Source organism: Strigops habroptila, chromosome 15 (genome assembly GCF_004027225.2).
Source record: "Strigops habroptila isolate Jane chromosome 15, bStrHab1.2.pri, whole genome shotgun sequence".
Taxonomy (NCBI): domain Eukaryota; kingdom Metazoa; phylum Chordata; class Aves; order Psittaciformes; family Psittacidae; genus Strigops; species Strigops habroptila.
Genome location: NC_044291.2, coordinates 6312263 through 6337053, shown reverse-complemented (window position 1 = coordinate 6337053; position 24791 = coordinate 6312263). Strand labels below are relative to the sequence as shown.

General features: G+C 47.5%; 2 protein-coding genes across 7 annotated transcripts; one reads left to right on the top strand and one right to left on the bottom strand.

Annotated features, from left to right (window-relative positions):
- Nucleotides 1-212: 212 nt before the first annotated feature.
- On the bottom strand, nucleotides 213-4758 carry SWI5 (SWI5 homologous recombination repair protein). The gene is made up of 6 exons (XM_030507407.1): nucleotides 4480-4758; nucleotides 3400-3578; nucleotides 3251-3299; nucleotides 2317-2438; nucleotides 1121-1215; nucleotides 213-941 (listed from the first exon to the last, which is right to left on the bottom strand). The coding sequence occupies exons 1-6, from the start codon at nucleotides 4756-4758 to the stop codon at nucleotides 877-879; spliced, it is 789 nt and encodes a 262-aa protein (XP_030363267.1). The 3' UTR covers nucleotides 213-876.
- On the top strand, nucleotides 3609-24014 carry GOLGA2 (golgin A2). Of its 6 annotated transcripts, none has more exons than XM_030506720.1 (28): nucleotides 3609-4804; nucleotides 6035-6157; nucleotides 6542-6622; nucleotides 9734-9868; nucleotides 10483-10526; nucleotides 10661-10724; nucleotides 11190-11249; nucleotides 11652-11732; nucleotides 13396-13434; nucleotides 13933-13995; nucleotides 14245-14338; nucleotides 14991-15097; nucleotides 15631-15689; nucleotides 15940-16081; nucleotides 17158-17247; nucleotides 17446-17553; nucleotides 17652-17739; nucleotides 18222-18565; nucleotides 19336-19449; nucleotides 19739-19963; nucleotides 20233-20332; nucleotides 20420-20508; nucleotides 21127-21280; nucleotides 21420-21487; nucleotides 22102-22204; nucleotides 22461-22567; nucleotides 22761-22929; nucleotides 23017-24014. In XM_030506720.1, exons 1-28 carry the CDS (start codon nucleotides 4757-4759, stop codon nucleotides 23265-23267), a joined length of 3150 nt encoding a protein of 1049 aa, XP_030362580.1. In that variant the 5' UTR covers nucleotides 3609-4756; the 3' UTR covers nucleotides 23268-24014. The 6 variants fall into 6 exon arrangements, with proteins under 6 accessions (XP_030362580.1, XP_030362579.1, XP_030362581.1 ...); XM_030506719.1 differs by having other exon boundaries at nucleotides 18219-18565; XM_030506721.1 differs by lacking the exon at nucleotides 6542-6622 and having other exon boundaries at nucleotides 18219-18565.
- Nucleotides 24015-24791: the final 777 nt, after the last annotated feature.

Genomic DNA, 24791 nt, shown 5'->3' with positions numbered 1-24791 from the left:
CTAAACCTGACATTTAAATGCTCCTGCTCTCCACATAAATTCTGTGCTCAGGACACCACTCACTTCCACAGTGACTCTGCATTTAGAAAAGACTAAAGGTAATTCTGCACCCAGCCGTTGCTGGGTAGTGCGGCCACGCTGGCTCCATTAAGAGTCCTCAGAAAACACTTGACTAATGGATGTTATAGATGTCTCAGAATACAGCTGAAGGATTTGTTCCCAGTTCAGGCAATGGTTTATAGGCTTTTACAGTGAATTACTGAGGAATGTGATAGCTGCTTTATTCAGACAGTTCAACACAACTTCACATTTTGCCATTTGCTACAGAAATGATACAGAACCTCTAGATACCAGAGTGGATAAGTAAATAATGCAGAGCACCCAGAGTTACCCAGATTTGATCATAAACCAAACCCCCAGAGCCCTACATCAGCCTCCTTCCTACTTCTGAGGGCTTTTTCTTGTCTTTCAAAGCAACTATTACATTGCACATCTGTATGCCCTCACTTCCTCTATCCATTCAGTAACCAAATAGCTGCTGGATGCTGTAAAGAAGCAAAGGCTCCACGGGAAGAATCTTAACATCAACCAACCGGAATTACAACCTTTCCCATAAAGAAATACTGTTGATCAGGTAGTAGACAAGTAATCCAAAGTCCTACATCCCTCTCCCACAAGCAGGACACAGCTGATAGATTCAACAACTTTCACGTTCAAAGCTTCTTGGAAATAAGGCTGTTAACCCATGTTCTGTTGCAACTCTACACACATACTTCCAAGGCCACATTATATCAGTTCTAAACCAACACAACACCAAAGCATAACAAGCCCAGTAACAGTCATTTTTGCAGGACGTGGCAGTCTTGATGTTCAATACTAGTCACTAAGCTCCAGATCATACTCAGGGTAGAGCTGCTTTGTGGTAACCCCTCGGATAACAGCTAGAAAAGAAAGAAACACCATTGCTTTCATCAAGCAAAGATTGGGTCAGGAAAGTTGTGTTCTCCTCCCAGTAGCCCCTAAATGCCCCACAGAGCCTCCCATAGCAAAGAAACCAGCAGCTTCTCCCTGTCTATATGAAAACACCAAGAAGTATTTCAACAGCTTTCCCCTTCCTCACCCAGTTTGCCCAGCAGCATCTGCCCGGCATCTTTGATGTCATTATACTCGTGGAGCAGAGAGATGTGCTTCTCCAGTTCCTCCAGGCTGTAGCCTCTGTAATGATAAAACCAGAAAGGTCAAAACGACACAGAGGGATTCCTGCTGCTGCACACGGAGTGCAGCCACCACCGACCCAGCACAGCCAGGGTGTACGAGGTATTCAAGCTTTGCACCTCAAAAGCAGAGCCTGAAGGCAGCGAGTACAGTTGGTGCAAGTTGTAAATGAGCAGATCCTCAATTTGAGGGTATTTTGCCACATCAAGACTTATCAGAATAAATAATCCACCCAAAAACCTCAGAATCGAGCAGAAACAGGCATAGGCAGTGGTGAACCCAAGTTGTGTGTATCTCTAACCTATAGCTAGGGAAAAGAATGAGGATCTGTTTAACCTTAAGCATAATACAGCTTTTGGAACAACCTCTCTTCTACCATTTCCATTCCATGCTCTACATGTTATCCTAGAAAATATCACTCCTTTGCAGCAAATAACCCAGAGGATCCCTCCTCTCTTTAAAAATGAAGCAGCAATTTTATCTCAAACCCGTTGCTAATAAGCAGCTGCCACAGTGTGTCATGAGAAACCACAACAGTTGCACTGCCCTGTAATGCAGCACCCATCACACCAAAGTGTCCTACAGGCCACTTGCTTGCCTGGAAAACACCTCAGCTTCTTGCTATGAAGGTTTAACCCACTCGCCTCAGGCACAAAATAAGGGGACACTTGACCAAGATGGAACAGGAAAGGAAACAGTTTTATCTGGGATAAATCTGGCAGCTCATGCAATTCATTATCTCCGTGTTAATTCCCACATGAACAAGCTTTTCCAGTGTTGTGTCATCATTATGCTTAAAATTATTCATTCCCAGTTTACACATAAATTACCTCAGCAACATCTGGGGTAAAGTTAAAATCCTCTTATGCAAGCTCCCAGTCAAACTTGTTCTGCTTTCCCAAATAAAGCAGAAAGAATTCCCTCTTGTCTTTAGCAGGTCCCATAAATCAAAACCACACCGTAATTGACAGTGCACAGCACCATGACAGAAACAGGATCACAAGGGGTCAGCTCTTGGCTCTAACCCCTGCATCATGTTTTGGTTTAAGAACAAAAATAACTGAGGCATCGCAGTGAACACGGAGCCTGCCAAGGACATACTCGGACAGTAATTGTGCAATTTCCTGGTCCAGAGCAAGGTCTTTTTGTTTCAGCTCTTCAATCTCATATTGGAGGGATTCTTCGTTGGCTCCATGAGGTTGGCAGGACCTTGGAGATGGGATCTGTGGAGCACAGAAGATATTTAACGCTAACTCAGCCCTGGATAAGATGCTGGGCACTAGATGGAGGGCACTAATCAGAGAATACTCAATGTGTCACTGGATAAAGGAGGTTAAAGAGGAAAAGGGAAACAAAACACCTCCTGGGCAAGGAGTGGAGGGAAACTCTGGTGAAATATTTATCGATTTTGTAACATAAGCCTGCTCCACACCATGCTCATAGAATCCCAGACTGGTTTGGGTTGGAAGGGAGCTTAAAGCTCCTCCAGCTCCAACCCCCTGCCATGGGCAGGGACACCTTCCACTAGAGCAGGTTGCTCCAAGACCCTGTGTCCAACCTGACCTTGAACACTGCCAGGGATGGGGCAGCCACAGCTTCTCTGGGCACCCTGGGCCAGCGCCTCAGCACCCTCACAGGGAACAACTTCTGCCTAAGAGCTCACCTCAATCTCCCTTCTGGCAGGTTAAAGCCATTCCCCTTGTCCGGTCCCTACAGGCCCTTGCCCAAAGCCCCTCTCCAGGTTTCCTGTAGCCCCTTTAGGCCCTGGAGCTGCTCTAAGGTTTCCCCTTCAGGAGCCTTCTCTTCTCCAGGCTGACCCAGCCCAGCTCTCTCAGCCTGGCTCCAGCCCAGAGCTGCTCCAGCCCTCGCAGCATCGCTCTGTTCGACAGCAGATTTACAGCATAAAAGACAAAAAAACACGATCTGGTTTTTAACCGGAGCTCCCGGGACGCGCAACCTCCCCCTGCAGGTCGGGCTGTGCCCGGGCTCGGTGCGACCGGCTCCCGGGGGAGCCCCGGGCAGGGCGGGCACTCACCGGTGACTTGAAGCCGGCCGCGCCGCTCCGCCGGCCGCCACCGGAGGCCCTGGCAAAGCAGAGGGGACGCGCGTCAGAGGCCGGACACCCGCTCAGCGGGGCCCGGCCCAGCCAGGGAGGGGAAGGGGCGGCGGGGCAGCGGCTCCTACCTCCTCAGCGGAGCCCGCGGCGGCGGGGCCGGGCTGCGGCCCACGCCCGGTGACACCCGCTCGGCCACGGCTGCCGCCTCCCGCCGCACCGGCGCCGTGCGCCACGGGGCATGCCGGGAGCTGTAGTCCCGCCGCCGCCGCGGGGCATGCCGGGAGCTGTAGTCCCGCCGCGGGGCATGCTGGGGGTTGTAGTCCCGGCCGTGGTTTCTTGCGCCTCACGGCGCTGGAGAATGAAGTTCCCGTGTGGAGCTGCTGGGGGCATTTAGCTGTGGCAGGACGTAATTACCCCAGTTACCACAAGCAAGGTGGTTGCATTCAGTGCCCTCAAAAGATGCATCAGCCGCGGGGCTGCAGCCGGGATGGGGTCTCGGGAAGCCTGGACGCGCACAGGCAGTGCGGCCACCCTGCAGGAGCGGCTGGCAAGAGCCTTATGGAGTTCAACAAGGAGTGAACAGTGCGCAGCCGTGGCAAAGGAAGCCGATGGGATGCTGGGGACCATCAAAAACATCACCAGCAGAGATAAAGATGTCATTGTCCCACTCTGCTCAGTGCTTGTCTGGCCATACCTGGAATATTGTGTTCAGTTGTGGTCCCTGCTGTACAAAAGGATGTGGGCAGGCTGGAGAGGGTCCAGAGAATGGCCACACTGGACACCTAATATTTGGACGAATAACGTGCTGGCACATCTAGTGTAGGTCACGCTTTGCCTGGAAAGGTTGGACTTTCCAACCTGGTATCTGTGATTCTATGATTCCTGGACCAGCGCAGGAGGAGGCTCCTTCCCGCAGCTTCCCTGGCCCTGCGCAGTGCCAGGGGCCAGCAGCACCCATATCCAATTCCCTGTGCCGACCACACGAACCAAACACTGCTGTTGCCACACTTGGACAGTCAAAGAACTTGGGAATGGGATCAAACACCCGCAGAACCCATCCGCCTGCGCTGACCGCGACTTCAAAGGCAGCGCTCAGGCATCAAAGCGATGCACATCCATTGAAAGCCATGCGGCTCTGGAGGACGTGCCCTGCGAAGGACGCGGGAAGCCTGCCCAGCTTCCCGGGCTGTTTTCCAGCCAGCGTTTGCCCTGGGCGACTGAGTCAACGCAGGAACGCGGGGCGTCACGGGGGAGCGGGGCCGGGTGTCACACACCGGGAGCCGGGTGTCACGCACACACACCGGGGAGCCGGGCACGGTGTCACACACACACCCCGCGGAGCAGCGCGGGGTGCCGCACACCGGCCCCATGGGCGAGCTCCGGTGAGGCCGCTCCGGCGGCAGCTCGGGCCGGGCCGGGGCGGAGCCTGGCGGCCGCCTCCGCCGCTCCCCGCCGCGGCTGACGTGGCCCGGGCGCGGGGCGGACATGGCGGACGGCAGCAGGCAGAGCAGGCTGGCGGCGGCCAAGAAGAAGGTGAGGGGCCGGCGAGGGACGGGACGGGGCGGGTAGGCAGGCGGCGGCCGGGTTCCGTGGGCACAGCGCGGATCGGAGCCGCCGGGCCGAGCGGGGCCCGGCCCAGCCTCCCCCCGAGGGACACGGGCTGGGCCTGCTCCGGGCCGAGCTGCGCTGGGGGCCGCCGGGAGCCCCGCGGTGTCCGCAGCGGCGGGCGCCCGCAGCCCGGGGGAGGCGGCCGGGGAGAGGCCGGGCCTGTGCTGCTGCGGAGCGGAGCGGTCCGCACGGTGTGCCACGGTGGTTTTCCCTCCCTACCCCTTCTCTCCCTCCTCCATCACCTTTTCCTCCCCATCCCGCCTATTTTCCCTTTTTTTTTCCGTTATTTTTCCTTATTTCCCCCCCCGCGGCCGCTCGGCCCGGTCCGTCCCGGCGGGATGCGCCTGTGTGTCAAAGTCATAGGAATGCTAAAGTGTCCTGGAGCAGTTCGGGCTTCCATTTTGAGATCCTCCCAATAATGAGATCCTTCCCATTTATTCCACCTCCACCCTGACACCAGCCCGGCAGCGGGGACAGGGGTTTGTCAGAGGCGGCAGGGGGCTGGTGGCACTGTGTTGTTTACATAAGCTGGGTTTGGGGCTTAGGTGTGCAATAACACACCCAAAAATGCCATAAGACCTGGCAGGATCCACGTTCCAGCTCATCAGAGTGGCTTTTCCTGGGCGAAGGGGATAGGATTTTAAAATCGACTGCAGATTGCTTCTCCCCTTCATTCTGTTATTGCAGTGTCTGTATTAATGTGTTATCTGCCTGTGGGGATTGTCATTTCCTCCTTGAAGTCTTTGATAGAGTGGAAGATCTTGCTGCCAGACACTGATTTCTCACTTTGCATTCAGGATTAAAAGCCCTTTTTAAATTTTTACTTATTGCTCTTAGTCATAACCCTAAACCCCCTCCAAAATATATTTGAATCTCCTTTTAGTTGCAGGCTGGAGTGTCCCATTGTTTCCCAAGAACATCTTTAGCTGTGTGCAAAAGTTGAACATTTACAACTCGGAGCCGTTGTCATAAACCCATCATGTTAGTTCTTACTTCAGGCTTCTCTGGACTTGTTTTTAATTTTTCAACTCATTGGAGAGCATTTCTCCTTACACTTGATCTGTCTTTTCACCCAGTGGAGTTTGGGTTGGGTTTTTTCTGACCTTATCGAAGGCATAGTTCTGTTTGGACTTGGGATTATTCTTCTTTTCACAGCTCAAGGAATATCAGCAGAAGAACAGCCCCGGAGCAACCGCAGGGACTAAGAAGAAGCGCAAAACTAAAGAAGACAGTCGACCAGAGACTCCCCCCAACGACGACCAGCAGCCTCCAGAGAACGTGAGTGCCTCATTCTTTCTCCCAGATCATTTCCCACCTCCTTGTTCTTTAGTTTTCCAAACACCACAACTAGAGCTGGGAAGTGGTTATGCGGGTGTGATAGATGAATGGTGTAGATGCCTGTGTGGCCAGGGTGCCACAGCACTACAACAGTTAGCAACTACCTCTCCTGAAGGTGCACACTAGAGTCAGGGTATGTGCCGAAGCAGTGTCTGATCATACAGTGCAGTCACGCAGCCCTGGGTGCATCCAGAGCTGCTGTTTTGAGGTGCATGCTCCGAACGAGCTGGAGGATGCTGGTTTCTTTGGCTGCCTTTGATTGACGTTTTCTCTCTGTCCTTTTCTGAGCCGTTTCTCTTATCCCTTTTCTTTCGCCTCCTTTAGATTCAGAACATTCTGAAGGTGCTGGTGTCAGACCTTAACCGCTCCAATGGGGTAGCCATACCCTCATTGGACAAGAGGAAGGTGAGGCAGTGCTCGTGTCCCTCGCAGTCACTCCCTCTCCCTACTGCATGCTTCGGGTTCTGTTTACACTGACCTCGAGTTTTTTGGAGGGAGCCTTGTCCTCACTGTCAGTTGCTTGAGTTTTGTTGCTGTTTTTATTAACATGGAGCTCTTCATTATCATGCATTTCCATTGCTCATGCTTGTTTCCTTCTGGTTTGTGTCAAACTTAACATGTGAAAAAGTGAACCTTGTCAAAAAGTCTTCCTTGAGACAGCTGAGCTTTGCGGAGAACCGGGAATTTAGGGTGAGGCAATAAACTAAGGAAGAGGTGATGTTTTCTTAGTCTGTATTTCTCCTGTGTGTGATTGCTTTATTTCCTACAGCCTTGTTTCTGAAGGGCATGTTTCTGCTCATCTCCAGGCAAGCAGCTGCCCAGAGAAAGCTGCCTAGTTATTCCAGCCAACCCATTTTAAGCCAGGCAGTGAAACTTGCACAGCTGATGTACAGTCTGGCAAGTACCACGGGTTTAAATATGTTTAGGCAGGAAGTCAGATACCTCAGGTCAAGTATTTACAGGCTTTAGCACCCTCACGTTCCCAGGCTGCTGAAGAGGAAAGGGCAGTACACCAATAAGAACAGAAATGTGTTCAGGAGCAAACATAAATAAACAGCCTTTTAAAAAAACAACCTATTTTCAGATAGTTTATTTAAGTAAGGCTCAAATTGTGATAGAAGCTCAGGGAAGTCAGACTATGTAGACCAGACAGATGCAGTGAAACCTGCAGGATGGAATGGAATTCACTCTGAATTGCCTTTGTATCCCTTTTCTCCTGATAACACAGCAGCAATTCTGTCCAGCGTGTAGGGTGAACAGCAGGAAGTTCCTCTAACTAGACCTTGCTTGTGTAGGTTGTGTATCAGTAGAAGCTGAGTGATGTGCAGACACGTTGCCAGCTTTGAGGGTGCTGGATGTGCCTGTCTGGCAGCAGCAAGCATGTGTTTTGATTGAATTTTCACTCTTGTCATGGGGATCTACTTTCAGTTAATATTCCTAAGTTATATCTCAGAGATATGTTTCACGTTGGAGGGTGAGATGAAGATGGGTGGTCCTGTGCTGCTGCTGAGGTGGCCTTCCTGTGTCTGCAGCTTTAGTCCTGTTCTGCAAATGGAGAATTTAGTACTTCTATTCATCCTTGTTTTCCCATTTCCCCCCCTTTATCTCCTTAGCATGGAGAGATACATTTTTATCTGATTGGCTATTATGGAACTTGTGGATTTAGGAATAATTTGAAAAGTAATGTTTAACTGCAATATGGAATGAAAGAAAGATTCCTCCTTCCAGTTGCTGCCATGTAAAAATCCTGAGTCAGGAAAATGCTGTTCAGAAACTCACTTGATGCTAATGGGGCAGAAAAGCCGCTGTTAGTGTCTGAGCTGCTGCTGCCATTGGTGTCTTAATGAGAGGCAGAGCCCTCCCATCTCACCCACTTCAGCTCTCTTGGCTGTGAAACACAGAAAAACCAGCAAAATAGGAGCCTTTGTGTGAAAGCAAATGGATCCTACTATATGCTAAGCTGAGCAGAATCACTAACTTCTTATTCGACATTATAGAACCTCCCAATGCATAATTTAGTCTCTTGCTCCTAACTCTTTCTTTGTTTCCAACAAATTCAGCTGCTCAAATAGTTTGGCCTTTCTAAAAGAATTATTTCAAAATTGCTTGTTGTGGAGGAAGGAGTTCTTGTGGTTAAGGCACGTTTACTGGTTTTTGCATCTTGAAGCATTAAGCAAAAAGAATGTCTTGGTCAACAGAAATGAAGGAAACCTTTTTGAGATGTACTGGGGAAGGTGTTCTTCCTGTCCATCTGATGTTATATATTGATGAGTGTCTGAACCAATAAAGGTGAAGTAACCTGTGGCTGGAAGAAGTAAGGGAATTCCTGTCCTTCCTGTAAGCACCTAACATATATTGCTCCCTGAGAGCACAAGTATCTGTCCTGCTAAAAAGAAATAGGGTGAATTCTGTTTGTTGCCCTCTGCAATCTTCGAGCTCATTGCTTTCACTAAATGTCTTTGCTGTTACTATATTCCTCCTGCTGCTTGATTCATGAGTGAAGTGCTGAGCAGGTAAACGGGGAATGCCAAGAGAGAGATTTCTTGTCTCCTGTGAAGTGCCAAGAAGGGAGTGACCGAAGTAAGAGGGGAATTCTTTCAGATGGAATTGCAGAGAGCCGCAGTGTATTGGTGGAGTTGAATATTGCAAGATTATCTCATTTGCTTTGTAGGGTTTTTAATGATGACTTAGCAGAGCTGGCTGATGAAATAAAACAGCTAGATGCCATAAAACACTACAACACTGCTCTGGGCCTTTACGGCTCTCTGATGCTGCACAATGCACATGAAATAGTCCAGTCTGGCTTGGTAGAGGTGTCATTAGATGCTCTTCATCCTCCCACGAAGGCTGGATGAGAACTTGCATCGCTGTCCAGAAATAGCTTTTTTGGCCCTTCCTTTTCTATTTAGATTCTTGTAGTCATGGGATTCACAGCACCAGCAGGGCCACAGGCACCTGCTCCCAGCCACGCCGAGTTTGACCTGTTCATAAATGTCCTGCTTCTAAACTTGTGGTTTATGACATGCCACAAATTTCACTGAGTTTTAGACAGAGCCTTTGAGTTTGACTAACCCAGTTTCCAAGTAGTCACTAACCTGTTCTTTCCCATCTTAATTTGCATACAGTGATCCGTGTTTTCCCCAGACACATCTTGAAGGCAGTGCTTTTCAAAGCACAGTGACAACCATCTGGCTTTGCTCTCGCTTGCTTTTTGGGGAATCCTTTGCAGTAAATCTAGGGTGTGAATTTAGACCTGGGTGATATTCTTGCCCCTGTTAAAGGAGTTTGATTATGGGACACTGGCTCTGAGAGGGCTCAGGTGTGGGACAGTGTTTGTGGGTTGATGCAGTCACCTCTTCGCTCTGGGGAGAACGCAGATTCCCTTCCACATGTTTCCTAATGGTTGATGGTTCACATCTGTCTAGTTTTCACAGGCAGATCACAAGGTGATGCGTTCACGTGTGTTTTTGTTCACTGTGCATGAAGGCTGTAATTCCTGTATGTGTTTTGTGACAGGCATACTTTGACAGTGATGTTGCCACTCGTAATGCTGAACAGCTTGCTACCGATGTCCCTGTGCTATCTAACAGCAACAGCCTACCTAGTTGTGGTTCTGTTCTGCCTGCTCCTGGGAGCATGCAGCTGACACAGGTTTGTGAATTATCCTGAATATTGCCACTGAGCCATGGTTAGCAATACCACTTCTTGTTTTGAGAAGGATGATCATCATAAATATGACGTGATTAGCTCAGATTTTCTCCTGTTAAAAATACTACATCCTGCACTCCCCATCCAGTCATCATCTGTCTATGAGAGCAGAGAGAGTACTAGCACACACATGCCCCTGCGGCTTCCAAAGCTGTTTTCCTTCCTGTTCTCTCCTATTTCATTAGCAGAAAGTACCCTTAATAAGACAGAAGGTCTCCAGTCAGCTCAATCTGTGTTTCCTTTCACTACTTAAAGATTCAGTTGAAGTTTTTTCTAGCAAAGCAAAGTGTTGATGATGCTGATAAATAGTAACAGCAAATATAGAGCCTGGAACACTAAAGTTTCTCTGTTCCAAGAAACCCAGGTTCACACCACTCACAAATTATGTGTAAGCCAGGACTGAGTTGGTGGTTTGAAGTTCATTTTCCTTTGGGAAGCAGTAATTACAGGTACTGTGGAACCTGAGCCCAGATGTAATCAAGTCTTAGTGACACATTCATGAGTGTGACTCCCATCTTCTTTTACAGGCTTGTAAGTTTTTGTGTTTTAATCCACAGATTCATGACACTGAGGATCACAAAAATGCTTTGGATGAGAACAGGTGAGTGTCTGTGTGTGTTGATCAAACAGCTTTGCAACAGGATCCCAGTAAATTAAGGTCTGATTCCTCCCCAGTGCTCTTCTGATTTGGGCTGTTCTCTGGGAGAAATTTTCATTTCATTTCCTTGTTCCCAGGTCTTTCTCCTCAACAGAAAGTCTCCGGCAGTTGTCAGAACAACTCAATGGCCTCGTTTCTCAGGTATGGCCTCATTTGATCCATTCGTCCTATTAATTCTGTTGATGTTTGATGTGGAGCTTTGAGCAGTCAGCTCAAGAAAACACTCTTCAGTCTCAGAGGTGTGTTCAGTCGTCCTACTAAACAATATCTAAGCATTGAGAAGCAAAAAATCCTGTTTTAGGAATGTAGTTTCAGCAGTAGGAAGAAAAGCCAGAGTGGGATGAATGAACAGTATGTATTCATGGAAAGATGTATTCTTGATTCAGTAGAAAAGAATCTGAAGTCAATCTGCATAATTCACATCATCTTGTCACAGGGGGAGTCTGCATGTGTCCTCAGCTAGGAAAGTATGTTTTCTGTGCCTGCGTGTGGTAATTTGAAGTGAAAGGTGCTAAAAGAAGTATTACTGTGATAGTCAGTTCTTCCTTAGTAGTGATTTGTTGCCTAGAGGAATAAAACTGACTGACTTGACTGGTTTACTTCTAGTCTACATCGTATGTGAATGGTGAAAGTGCTGTTTCTTCCACAAACATTAAGGAAATGGAAGTAAGTTCTTCTCAGTTTATCTTTTTTCTTCTTCCTTCGTATTTGCTACTGTTGATCTCTTATTGTGACTCTGTACGTGGAGCAGTGTTAATGAGACCTGACTGCACACTTCACAGACATCATTGTCAAGTGTGGGCCCGTGCTGTAATTGGGTAGTTGTGATCAACAGTAGGAGACAGGTATTGGAGGTGCTTCCATTCTGGGGACTGGGGATAATCTACCTTCCATGCAACTGCAGTTCTCATTTTTGATTCACTTTTATGTCGAAATGAAGCCTCAGCAGAAATGGATAAAATATACCAAAGTGTGATAATGATTTCTATCCTTTTTAATGATTGCTTTTTTCCTCCCCTCCTCCTCTTCTGCTCCTTCCTTTCTCTCATGTGTGCATGTGCCCGTCAGACACGTTACCAGGAGCTGGCAGTAGCCCTGGATTCCAGCAATCTAACTAACAAACAGCTCGTTACAAAGATAGAGGAATTGGTAAGAAACAATCCAACCCACCAGTTTGCCATTGTCTTTGCTGCTCCTCCGTGCTTTCTGGGTGTCTGCAAGGTTATGGGTTCTCTCATGGTGCCACAAGGAGAGCTGCTTACCCAGCACTTTGTAAGGAACAAAGTGGACTGTATGGAAGACCTTAGGCCAAAGCCTAAGGCCACTTGTGAATGTATTGGATGAACAAGAAACAGAGTTTTGTTGTTTCCATTGAAGTGCTGTGTTGATCCCATTATGCTTTCCCTGGCTGATAAGCATCCTGATAAAACAGGGATGTCTGGTCCAAATCCTTGAAGTACAGAATTCTGGTGCTGGCAGCAGTGTGGAAACCTGTTTCTGCAGGTGGTGATGCTGTTCTAAATTCATCAGCAGAGTGGGAGCAATAGGTCTAAGGGAGAGCCTGGGGCTGGTTTCTGGTCATATCCTCAGCTTCCCTTGGCACGATGAATGAACTGCTTTGTCCTGTGGCCTGCATGGATTCCTGCTGCTGCTTTTCAGCCTTCAGCTTTAACACTGCAAGAGATGTAGCTCAATGGACTTGTTTTGGCCTGAAAAGAGCTTTTCCCCATTTTCTTCCTCTCTAAAACTACGCATTTCCTAAAGTTCAGCATTTCCCAGTGTACCCCATGAGCACTCTTCTTGTTTTAGTTTTGGTTTTGTGTTATTTTTGTACCATTCTATTTCTTTTTGTCTTTTAGCTGGGCTGCAGAGGTACCTGCTAGTGCATTGCCCACCCAAGATTCTCCTTGTTTGCCTGGAATGATGTAGGGCCTTTGCTTTTCCTTGCTTATGTTGTGCATGGGCACTGCTAGAACCAAACCCTCTAACTCATCACCCTTCCATATGCAGTCATGTTTCAAATTTAATTGAAATGGTAGTAGTAAAGAAACAGTTTGGCCAATGTTCATTCTTTGGGAAGGGGAAGAAGTACTAATTCTGTAGTTACTTACAAGGCATCTGTGAGAAAACTGTCAGGGGGACAACAGCAGCAAACACAGCAGCACAGTTTTGTGCTCCTTCACTTCCTATCTAAAGATGCAGTATGTATGGTCAGCAAACCTCCAAATACTTCACCCATAAGGTTGAAATGGGTTAGGACAGAATTACCCCTTTTCCTTACATTTGGCTTCAGTGCTCCCTTGTACCACCTTTGGCAGAGGCCTGCCAATGTAAGTGTGGATCTGTGTGACTTAAAGGCCAGTTGAAGTGAGATAAAGGTGTAAAGTCTCAGTTAAACCTAAAAAGAAGTGGGTTTTTTTGTTTGGGTTCTGGTTTTTTTTAAGCATTTTGAGTGATTATCATAATACACCAGGGTTACTACGATGAATTGCATACAAATGGGATGCAAGCTTAACTGAAGTTGGTGGATGCTCAGACACAAACATACAGGGGTTTCAGTAGTAGTATTGGAGAAGAACTGTGGTAATATACTGAGCAATGAAAACCATGTCATATAAAGTGTATCAGTGAAGGGAGCCCCAAATCTATTATTTTTTTAGCCAAGATGAAGTTCCCAGTCTTGTACAGAGAGGATAATGGAAATTCTGTTTGCATTCATTGGGCATGTATCCTACTTCATTAAAGTGAAAATGTGTTTCAGCAGTATGAGAGTATTTTCTCTTAATGCTGGTACGTCAATTTTCTTCCATAGAAGCAGCAGAACGAAGAAGCGGTGAATCAGCTGGAGAAGGTAAAGTGTGTCCTGGTTTTGGGTACATACAGAAATAGGTGTCTGTTTCTCTGAGTAGAAAGCACAGTGAACTGTGGCACAGGTATGTGTCATCTCATCTTACGTTACATTCAGTTTCATCTGTGGCATAAGGTTGAATATTTTGACTTCCTGAGCTAGGCCTGGCAGGTAGTGTTCTTATTTTGACAAAAGCTCATATTTAAAAGCTCAAGCATTGGAGGAGCACGGTGGAGGCAGGAGATCACAGTTTAGGTCTGTGCCAGTAGCTTGCATTCCAAACACTGCCGCGGTTGTGCCAGCAGTGACTGCGCTATGCTGTCATTGCTCTTCCAGGATGGATAAATAATGAAGTAGTTCAAATGATGGAAGACTGAAGTACGTCTTTAGAAATACTGGTATCATTTAGATGCTGGAAGTGCTACAAGTGAGTCACTGCTTTTTTAGTTTGACATAACTAGGGGTTAACTAGTTACATGTTTGTGGTGTTTGTTTCTACAGGAAAAGAAGGAGTTTGAACAGAAATTTTCTAAGGAGCAAGCAGCACTGAGGGAACAGCTCCAGGTAAGGCAGAGCCTCCATTATAGTAATATCATCTGGCTTCTGCTGTTTTCTGCATTACTGACCACTCATAGTCTTTCATTCTGGAAGCCATGAGTCCATTCCTTCAGGAAAACTGGGAGAGTCAGTCAGCCAGACTGTGCTTAACTGCAAGAGCTCTCTACCTTTACTGAATTATCCTTTTGTGGCAACAGTGATGTTGCAGTTACAAGCAAAGAAGCTTTGCACTGAGCTGATCTTTCTTTCCTAAAGGTTCATATCCAGACAATTGGAATTCTGGTTTCTGAGAAGTCTGAGTTGCAGACAGCCCTTGGACATACTCAGCAAGCAGCACGGCAGAAATCAGGTAATTGAGTGTGAGTGCTCCAGCTCATGCTGGTGGTTAAACTGTGGATGTCAAGTCCCAGGCATGATAGCTGCTGGCAGGCAGCTCACAGCACTCCTTAATGAGCGATACTTGGCACCGTCACTGCTTCTGTCATCATGGCTGCCCCCAAATGGGAGCATGTTGAGCCCATGGCAGTTGAGGTTCTTTTGTGCATCACTAAAGCCTTGTCAGCCCTGTTTGGGCCTGATGACTACCCCAGACTGTTCCTTTCTGACTTTTGTTGCTTTTAAAACTTGGTTCCCTTTTCTCTGCCCGTCCTCCCACACAGCTGTCATGTTAACGTAGGTTTTACCCAAACCTTTCATTCTGAGCTAGATTTGAGTAGTTTGTTCTATTAGGAAAACCCCCAAACAGTATATTATGTATCGTTCTGCAAAGGAAGTTTATCCTTATTATCTCCCTCTAAAAGTGAGGAAGGCAGTTCAGAGAACTTCACTGCCCAGAGCTGCTAGTGAATCACCTGTAGAGCCAGGAGTGGAGCCAGGCCTACTGATTTACAAAGCTCTTTGCCGCCTTAAGAGTTTGTTGACAAAGTAGAAAGTGCTGTTCAGCCAGTTCCAAAAAGTTCTTTGTGATCTAGTCTCAACTGACTCTGCTCTGACTTGTTCAGGAGAAGCTGAAAGCCTTGCTGCTCGTTTACATTCATCTCGCCAGAGGGTATCGGAGCTAGAACGTACTTTGTCCTCCATCTCTATGCAGCAAAAACAGTCAGAGAAGGTAAGAGTCACCTCTGTTTATGCTTAACCAGCAGTTCTACCGTTGGCTATTTGCTTGTCACTACACTACTGCAAAGTAAGTCTGTCATCCCTGCTTAGAGAAGAGGCAGAAATTAACCTTGTATAGCCCTGTACTCTCCATGATGAAGGCAAACTTCATTCAGGTTTCTGTGACCACTAATCATATGGTCCAGTTGCTGTCTTCAGATGTAGCACCTTACTTTGTTAGTCTCACCAGCTCCACTCAACAGAAGCCTCACTGAGGCCTTGTTGCAGGAGGGTCTCCATCAAATAGACACTTTACTATTTATATTAATCCAGAAGTTTGCAGAAATAACCTCATGTTCATTTATCTGCATTTGAAAAACTAAGTAGACTTATTCCTGACAAATTCAGGAGGTTCTAAGCAAGCCTGTCCTGAGGATTTTGCCAAAGTTATGACTTTTTCCACTTGAGCTGATTTGCTAAAGGTGAAATGAAGTTATTTGCTTGGCTAAAGTCTGGAGATGAATCAGTAATTCATTTTTTCTTCAGCATAACAAAGAGTTGGTGAAGGAGCGAGACAACCTGAAGCTGGAACTGTACAAACAAAGGTAAGTCCATTCTGCTCTTAACTGCAGAGTAACACTACACAGTAAAGCCACAAAAACATAGCAAGGGACACAGACCACAGGTGGGGACTTGGGAGGTGGGATATTCAATTAGAAAAGTCATTAGATATGATGTTCCTGTGATTCTAACTGCTGTGAAAAAGTGGATTGTAAATTTATGACATGGACATCAGCAGACCCATAGTACGTAGAATGGTGCCACTTTACTGTTGCGTTTGTTTGCTTGTTTCAGCAAAAGTAGTGAGGAAATAAAGCAGCAGAATTCAGAGCTGTCAGAGCAAGTTCACTCACTGATTTCCAAGAACTCGGCTATGAAGTTGGATATGGAGGATTTGCATAAGAAACTGGAAATGGCTGAACTGATGATTCAACAGGTAACCACAATACTTCTGGGCTGGGAGGGTAGATCACTCTAATCATGGTAAGACTTTGCTTCTGACAGTGGGGGCAAGACTTAAGTCTAGTTTTTAAAGGAAGGCACAAAATCTCATCCTAGTAAAAACATCCTCTAATAAAAGTAAACATCTTAGTAAACATCCTCTTAGTAAAAGGCTTTCAGTGAGGCCTCTGAGGAACACTAAGTCTGTATTCTAAGGCATTGGAGCAGTAGCTTGAAAGACACTGTGATAGTGGTTTGCTAAAAGAATGACATACAATATGAGAGGGTGATCAAACATACCAAGTGTGACTTTTCCTGCGTGTATCTGTTCAGCATTTTGGTTACTCAGTTGTTGCACAGTTTCATTGAGAAACCAGTTGAGTAGGGGTGGTGTCTGTACCTACCTAGCAGAAGGTGGTGAATTGGACCATGGCAACTTGAAGGTCAGCTGAGGAAAGTTAAGAGAAGCAGCCAGTTAGAAAGGGAATGCATGAGGGCAGCTGGTAGCAGTTGAGAGAGCAGCCTGCTGTTAAGGTGAGCCTGCGAGGGAAGAAACTGCTGTTATTTTTTCCCCAGACAGTGGCCTGAGTTACCCTTGAAATAAAGCCAACTGCAACTCTTCAGGGTACTGTATGTCAGCTGAACCAGCCTTGCTGCTGAGTCCACTGACATGTTCCAGACATTGGCTTTGAATTGCTGACATGTTTGACAACTTTTAAGGTCACAGGCTTTTATACCACCTGATCTGGCTGTGGAATACAGACGCTTTGAAATGCACAAAGGTTCTGAGCCAAATTGTTTGATTAAAACCTATTTTCTTAATTAAAAAAGTAAATATAAAATTGGTAGGAAGGAGCTGCCCAGCTCAGTCTGGTTTAACAGGGCTAAAATCTAAGCTTTATGATTTTAATTCCCCCTTATTCTTTCATTGAACTTCACCGTGAGTTGGAGCACTTTAAAGAACTGTAGAAGGTTACAACATGGATCATGTGGCAGGTTACTATCAGGGGAAAGGCAAAGCAGAAATTGAGTATTAACATTTTGCCATAACTTTGTGGGGTTTTTTGGCAGTTCTCAAGTCAGGCAGGGAGCCTGGATGCAAACCAGCAGTTGCAGATGGCACTGGAGGAGAAGGCGAGCCTGGAGGCCCAGGTTACTCAGGTAAGAGGTTTGTCTTAAGTATGATCCAAATCTTGGAAGAAACTTGCGTGGCAGAAGATCCACAGGGATTGTCTATTTAAGGGGTAAAGCCTGAGCTTTGCATTAACACTGGTTTCTCAGGCTTTATCCCTTAAGCCGTCACTGCCCAATTTATTTAGCTAATGCAGTTTTCTTTGTGTTTTGCTTTGTTTTGAACAGCTCTCGGAGTCACTTCACCAGCTCCAGGCAGAAAGAGATCAGTATGTAGAGAAACTGAAGGAGGAGCAGAGCATTTGGCAGCAGCGGGTACAGCAGCTCTCTGAGCAGGTAACATCAGGGGCAGCATCACAGCTGCTTTTGACAAACACAGACAGGAGTAAAGCACCGTGAACATTGTTTTAACTTCCTCTTATGTGGCCTTGCAGGTCCACACAATGGCAGAAGAGAAGGAGAAGCATATGGCCCAAATTCGGGAGCTGGAAGCCAATGTGACAGAGCTGTTGAGCAAATCAGGTAGGGCTTCCAAAGTGGGGCTTCACATTGCAGAGTGACAGCTGGTTAACTGTCCTCGCTGTGCACGAGATGCAAGTAGGTCTGAGGCTGTGAAGGCAGCCTGGTGACCCTAAGGAACCTTCCATCCACCTGAAGTGTGAACTACTTCAGCTAACGACCAGCAGACTGTTCATGTCTTTAGCATTTGCCTGACTGTACTGTCAGCCTCTCCAGGCCAGGAATTTGGGCAGGCAGGATGCTCTTGCTAGGGCTGTGAGGAAGTTGGCAGCACATGGCAGGATGCTGTGCTTGGATCTGGGGTAGTTTTGCTCCTTTGTTCCCCTCGGTGCCCTGCAATGAGGGCTGGGTACTGCAGCAGGTGATACCTTCTGGGTCATAGAGCCCTATAGGTTGGGGTATGGTTTGTGTACGTAATAGTGATGTGTATTACACTGGGATTTAGCCCTTTGACTGAGCTGCTTTTGATTGCATTTCCACAGCAGTTAAGCCCATGGATATTGAGCCTTCCCCACCAGAAAGGCCCACAGCAGCTGAGCTGAGTCTGCAGGAAGAGATCCAGCGGCTGCAGCAAGAGAAGGAGGAGCTGCATGGGCAGTACCAGGCCCAGGTCCGGGACAACGAGCAGCTGAGCCACCTCAACAGGGAGCAGGAGGAGCGGCTGCTGGAGCTCGAGAAGGCTGTGCAGCGCTACAACGAGGAGTCTGTGGACAGACAGCAGATCCTGGAGGACATGCAGAGTGACAAGGCCACAATCAGCAGGGCGCTGAGCCAGAATCGGGACCTGAAGGAGCAGCTGGCTGAGCTGCAGAATGGGTTTGTCAAACTGGTATGTCTCTTCTGTGCATCTTTTCCTGCTGCTTCCCTCGCTGGTGCAGTCCTTCTGTAGCACAGATGTAAAAACCTGGCAGAAGCATTATCCATCTCTTGTCCTCTGAGGCTATGGGTGCTCCATCTTCTGTGATATATATTGCCGTGCCAGGAGGTTCCCTGTCACTCCTTACTCCCTCGGGCGCTTTGGCAGATGAACCAGTATCTTTGTCCAGAGCAATTTCCTTTTCCCCCTCATCCCCTGGCAGTCAGGCTGTTTCTTTCCCTCAGTATTCCTTCTGCCCTTTTACCATTGAAGATTCCCATTTTCTGTTCCCTGTATTTGCTCATGAGGAAGTTCTCAGCAGTCTTCTCTGCTGTTGCTGTCATTCTTATTCCCTTTGGGGCCCTGGCAAACTGACACATGGTCTAGCTGCTTTTTCTTTAGTCCTTTCTGAACTCTTCTTGGTTTTGATTGTCTGTTGCTTTGTTTGGGATATTCATACAACCCATCTGCTTTGGAGCTGACAGGCTGTGTGATGTGCCAGGCCTCCTCTTGGCACCATCCCAGCACCGATTCCCCAGGCTCTTTCCTTGCTCTCCTCCCATTTTCTGAACCTTTCTGTAAGTTATTTACTGCCCTGAAGAGTCAATTTATGGCCCTTAGTTACACCCCAGAGTAACTCAGGGGGTGGCACCCTGTTGTACTGGGAATGAATGTGGTTTATTGAGCGTGTATGTTTATGTTGGTTGGGGCAGTTTCTTTATACAGTGGTATTTCTCTTGCAGACAAATGAAAACATGGAGATCACCAGTGCCCTACAGTCAGAGCAACATGTAAAGAAAGAGCTGGCCAAGAAGCTTGGGCAGCTGCAGGAGAACCTGGGGGACCTCAAAGAGACGGTAAGGGACAGCCAGGGGGTGGCAGGGCAGGTATTGCAGTGGTTTATGCAAACTGCTGGCAACTTCCCAAACTTTGATGGAAGGGTGGAAATTGGGATTGTAATGATCAAGCTCGGAGCCTTCCCCTATCGTCTGCTGTCCGATGTGGGGGACCAGCATGTGGGGGCAGATGGTGGCTGCCTGCCTAGTTGGTGGCTTTGGGGCACCGTTGACAAGTTTGCACATGTCACACGGATCAGCTTTTCGGGCAGAAATGGTTTGATGTGATGGTTTGATCTTGTTTTGTTAGCTGGAGCTGAAAACACAGGAGGCTCGGGCTCTGCAGGAGCAGCGGGACCTGTACTACAGCCACTTACAGCAGTACACCGTGGCCTACCAGCAGCTGTCTGCGGAGAAGGAGGAACTGCACAAACAGTACTTGCTCCAGACACAGCTCATGGATCGGCTACAGCATGAGGAGGTTCAGGGGAAGGTGACGGTGGAAATGCACCTGAAGGAGCTGCAGCAGACCAAGGTAACAGTGAAAAGGGGAAGTGGAAAGATGGGAGGGAAAGTGCTTAACTACATTAAGTATTCATTAAGGGAAAGGTTGGACCAGGTGATCTTTCGCAGTCCCTTCCAGCCTGGGCTGTTCTGTGATTACATCCTGTGCAATACAGACTGATCAATGTCTGGAGCAGAAGTACTGCTTTTTTTTGTGTGTGTGGTGCTGCTGCCTGAAGATGCAGTGACTGTTCACAGCCTGGCTTGTGCAAGGTTCAGGGATCTGCTTCTCTCTTGCAGGAAAATCTGGAAGCTGTAGCTAAGGAGAACAAAGAGCTGCAGGCCCAGATCAGTCAGTTAGCAGCAGACCTGGATGGCAGGATTTTGCACCGCCTAGAGGGTGAGTAGCTGCACCTGCTCTCCAGGGAGGAGGTAGAGCTGAGCTCTCTGGGTTATTACCTCTTTGTTCACCACCTTCCTTTCACAGGAGATGGAGTTGAAAGTGAAGCAATGACCGAAGAAATCCCCAAATCTTCATTTGTGATCCCAGAGAAGTTTGAAAGCCATGAAGAAATGGTGAGTCCTACCAGGCAGAAAAGCCTTTGGGTTTAGTTCTAAACAAACATCTAGAAAGGAGGCAGGTTAAATTGCAGAGAGGTTCCACTGGGTGCATGGAGCAGGCTGTTTATCAGCTGTGATCCCTTCCAGCTGAGGCTCAGTAATGAGGGAAGTTTAACAGCTCCTTGTGCATAACAATAAAAACCCCAAAACTTCTGCAGCATCCTTGCAAGAGAGGTTGGAAGTCTGGCAATGACTTAAATTCTGAAGACAACTCAGCTGGCAGAGTAGCTCTCTAATTATGATGGTGGTGTTCTCTTTAGTTTGGAAGGCATTTGGAAACACTGTTGAACATGTAATAGATTTTTCTGTAAGCAGAGTCATAACTGGAAAAGACTGATCAAACACGTGTCCCCATGGCAGCTGGTGTTTAACCTGCATATTGGTACTACATAGGAATGACAAAGACTGCAGTAGTTGCCACCTGGTTTAGTTCCAGGGCTGTCACTTAGTACTTTGGTTCCACACTCATAAATAAAATGGGGTCAACTGTTACTGTGTTTGTCCTGAGGTGCACTGCTGATCGTGCTTCACATCAGAGAAGCACTGACATGCATGATCTGGGATTCTTTGTAGGTCGCTTTCTTGACATCTACCATGTCCCAAGTGGAGAAGGAGCGAGAAGATGTGAGGCAGCAGCTGGCTGCTCAGAAGCAGCAGTGCAGGGGCCTCCTGCAGCAAATAGCAGCGCTCAGGCAGGAGCAGCAGCATCACGTCCCGCTGGGTGGAGGTAAAAACTTGGTGCAGTTTGGGGACAAGTGTGACCACTGAGGCGTGCCTTGGCCAGCTGCCTCACTGGAACAGAGCTGCAGGCTTTGTGAGTGCCTTGTGTCCAAAGAGGAACTGTAAATTCCACGTGTCCCTTCTAGGTTCTGATACAGATACTGTTCCAGTGGAGGTTCACGAGGCTTTGAAAACTGCCATGGAGAAACTACAGGTAAGCAAAGGATCTCCTCTTTCAGCCCTGCTATGCTGCTTAGTGAGTCTTTGGTCCAGGGTCAGACTCTCTTTACAGCACACACAGACAAGTTTTAGGGGAATAAGTAGCAGATATGCCATAATAATAAGCTACTTCCTAAAAAGCTGCTCACTGCTTGTCTCATGCAGGTAAGCTTCAGTAGTAACTCCCCTCTCACCTGTCATCCCCATACTGTGAGTATAAGGGCCCCAACACTGACCTGTGGCCTTTTTCTAAAGCAATCACTGAAAACCAGACCGAGTATCCATCTTCACCCTGCTGGGCTGAAGCAGCTGCTCTGCAGTCTTGGCACTGAGCATGACCAGAGCTGTGCTGTCCCAGCAATGAGAAGGTTAAAAGGCTCTTTGTTGCAGCAGCCCTTCTGCTTCCCAAAATGCAGAGGTGCTTTTTTACACCTTCTCTAGCTCTGTCCTCTCTACAACTTGTCTCCAAGTTGATGCTAAAAAGGAGCAAAGGCAGCAGGACTTTCTTCCCTAGGCTCAGACCAACGTGAAGGGAGGGTGTTGTCTCTAACACAGGTAATTCTTCGTGTGTGAGCAGTTGAGGTGATTGATACCAATTTGTATGTTCAGTTCCGTTTCACAGACCTGATGCACGAGAAGGCTGATATGAAGGAGCGGCTGGAGGAGTTGGAGCATCGCTGCATACAGCTCTCTGGCGAAACAGACACCATTGGTATGTTTAGGCAACACCAGCACAAGCTAAAGCTTCCGCAGTGTGTGAGTTATTTGGGGAGGAGGAATTCCCCAGCAGCTTGTGGAGCTGGAGCCCTTCAGCTACCAACCAGTTCATGTCTCTACTGCTGCCTGACTAGGCTGGATGTCCACACCGTGGTTGGATTTGCTTGATCCCCATGCCACGTAGTTCTATGCTTACTGTAAAGCTTGTACCCCAATCTTGCTAACACTCCTTATGCTTCCTGGTATTCCAGGGGAGTACATCGCATTGTACCAGAGTCAAAGGGCCATCCTTAAACAACGACACCAGGAAAAGGAGGAGTATATCAGCAGATTGGCTCAGGACAAGGAAGAGATGAAGGCAAGGAATCTTTTTCTATAGCACAACTCTAAGCAGGGCAGGCCTGGAGAGTGCTTGCACAGTCCAAACCTTTGTGTGTTCTTCTTCAGCTGGCTCTAACTTGGAGGTTGCTAATTCTGTGACAGAGGCAGGACTACAAACTGAGGTAGTGTTTGCGTGCATGTTTCATAGGCTTTCCTTTCCTTTGGTGCAGGTGAAACTACTGGAACTGCAGGAGTTAGTGATGCGTCTGGTCAGGGAAAGAAATGAATGGTACAGCAAGTATGTAGCAGCTGCTCAAAACCCAGAGCTGTTGGCGAGCCAGAGTGAAGGTGTACTGCCCGTGGAGAGGCGCATTGAACTGAATGCTACTGATGGAGAAGGTAAGATGCAGCCAGGACAAGCTGGGTAAAATGGAATAACCCAAGGTCCCAGTGTAGAGCTTCCTGCCTTGTCTGTGTTCCTTACAGGGCTACGAGATGTGAATTTATCAGATGAAATGGAACAAGAGGCTGCGGTTCTTCATCAATCCGGTTTTTCCCCTATTGACAATAAAGCTGTTCAACCAAGCCAAGAGGACCCCACTGCAAAGCAAATCATGCAGCTTCTCAGAGAAATCCAGAACCCTCAGGAGAGGCTGAGCTCCCTGCTGGAAAACCCGTGCATTCCCTTCTTCTACCGTGCTGATGAAAACGATGAGGTCAAAATCATGGTAGTTTAAGAGGTGCTAAATCTTATTCACAGCAATTTTCTATGAGCCTGAAAGGACTTAACTGACTTGTACGTGCCCATACCTCTGCTCAGTGCCCTTGGTCAGAACAGATGCTTAAAGACATCAGGAAAGAGGGATTGCATCAGACAGAACTTGAGCATCAGCCCTCATCTTCCCCTTCTTCTGTTACTTGGTGTGCTTGGAGCTCAAACTAACCTTGGGAGGCAGCTGGTGCTGGCGTTTGGCTGGGGAAAGGGGCTTCCATGACTTGGGGCAAATGACTGAATCCCTTGTGCTGGACTCTGGTGCCAGCAGCCAGCTTCACAGCAGCGGTTCTGATCCATCACTCATGACTGTCATCAGCCTAGTCCCTTCCAGGGCTCCCAAAGTAACTAACTTATTCTGGTAATGAACTCTTTGGCCTTTAAACAGGTTACTTCTGTTTCATACTATGTATCTTAAACTTCCCTCTCTCTTCTGCAGCTTGCCTCTTGCAACTGTATTTGAAACCAGCCTTGAACAGCCAACAGGTAGAGGCTCCTGGCTGTTCCCAGTGCTAGGGTGAGGACCCAGGGTTGCCTTTTGAGTCTTTTTGGTTACTTGACAAAGCTTTATGTGATTCTTGGGAGTGGGGTGGAAATGTAACTGCACTTTGAAGGATGTGTTTCACTTGTATGTGTCTGAAGGTTTTATTTATTTTAAAAATGGGAGAAATAAGTAAAAGGAAACCACTTAATAAACATGCTTTGTTTTGAATTTCTGGACTCCAGGAGTTCTAGTTCTCCATCCCTTAATTTTCCTCTTCTCCCAGTTGGGTAAGGAGTGCATTAAGTGGGTGGAATCCATCTGTGACCCTTAAGTTCCTGGGACACACATCAACCACAGTAGAATCACTGGGCACTGCCTTGAAGCCCTAATTCTAAGGGGCAAACAGAACATGGAGGAGGAGAGTGACCCATGAAGCAACAGCAAAGCCGATCCCCTGGGTGTGCGAGTGAATATCCTGCAACTGCATTTGCCCCCCAGGCAAGAACTGCCTGGCCTTAGGCAGGTTAGTTCCAGCAATGGAGTTTCAAGGAATAGTGGAGGGGAGGTTTAAAGGACCCACCATCTCCCTGTTAACTCATCAATGAGAGCTGCAAGCACAGGAACACAGTTTTTGGGGTTGTCAGCAACAGAGACTGATCATTTCTTGTGCCCAGCATGGTACAGACAGCTTGGCTTCTACTGCCAGAAGCGGGTTGGGGTTTTTTGTCCCCCTAAGTGGTTCATCTTGATGTTTCCATACACAACTGAAAAAGCATTCACAGGACAACGAGCCCTTCCCTACAAACCCACCAGGGGAAGATGGATGCTGGTTTGGGAACTCCTTTCATGTGAATGGCAGTAGTGGTGTCTGTTATTAGCACAAGTGATGTGGGCTCCATGGTCCTGGCTATGGGGCTCTGTACATAGTGTATCTGTGTAAAATGCTGTATATTGGAGAGAGACTGAGCCTCCTGCAGTGTGAGGCCTGTTCAGGCTATTCATAAA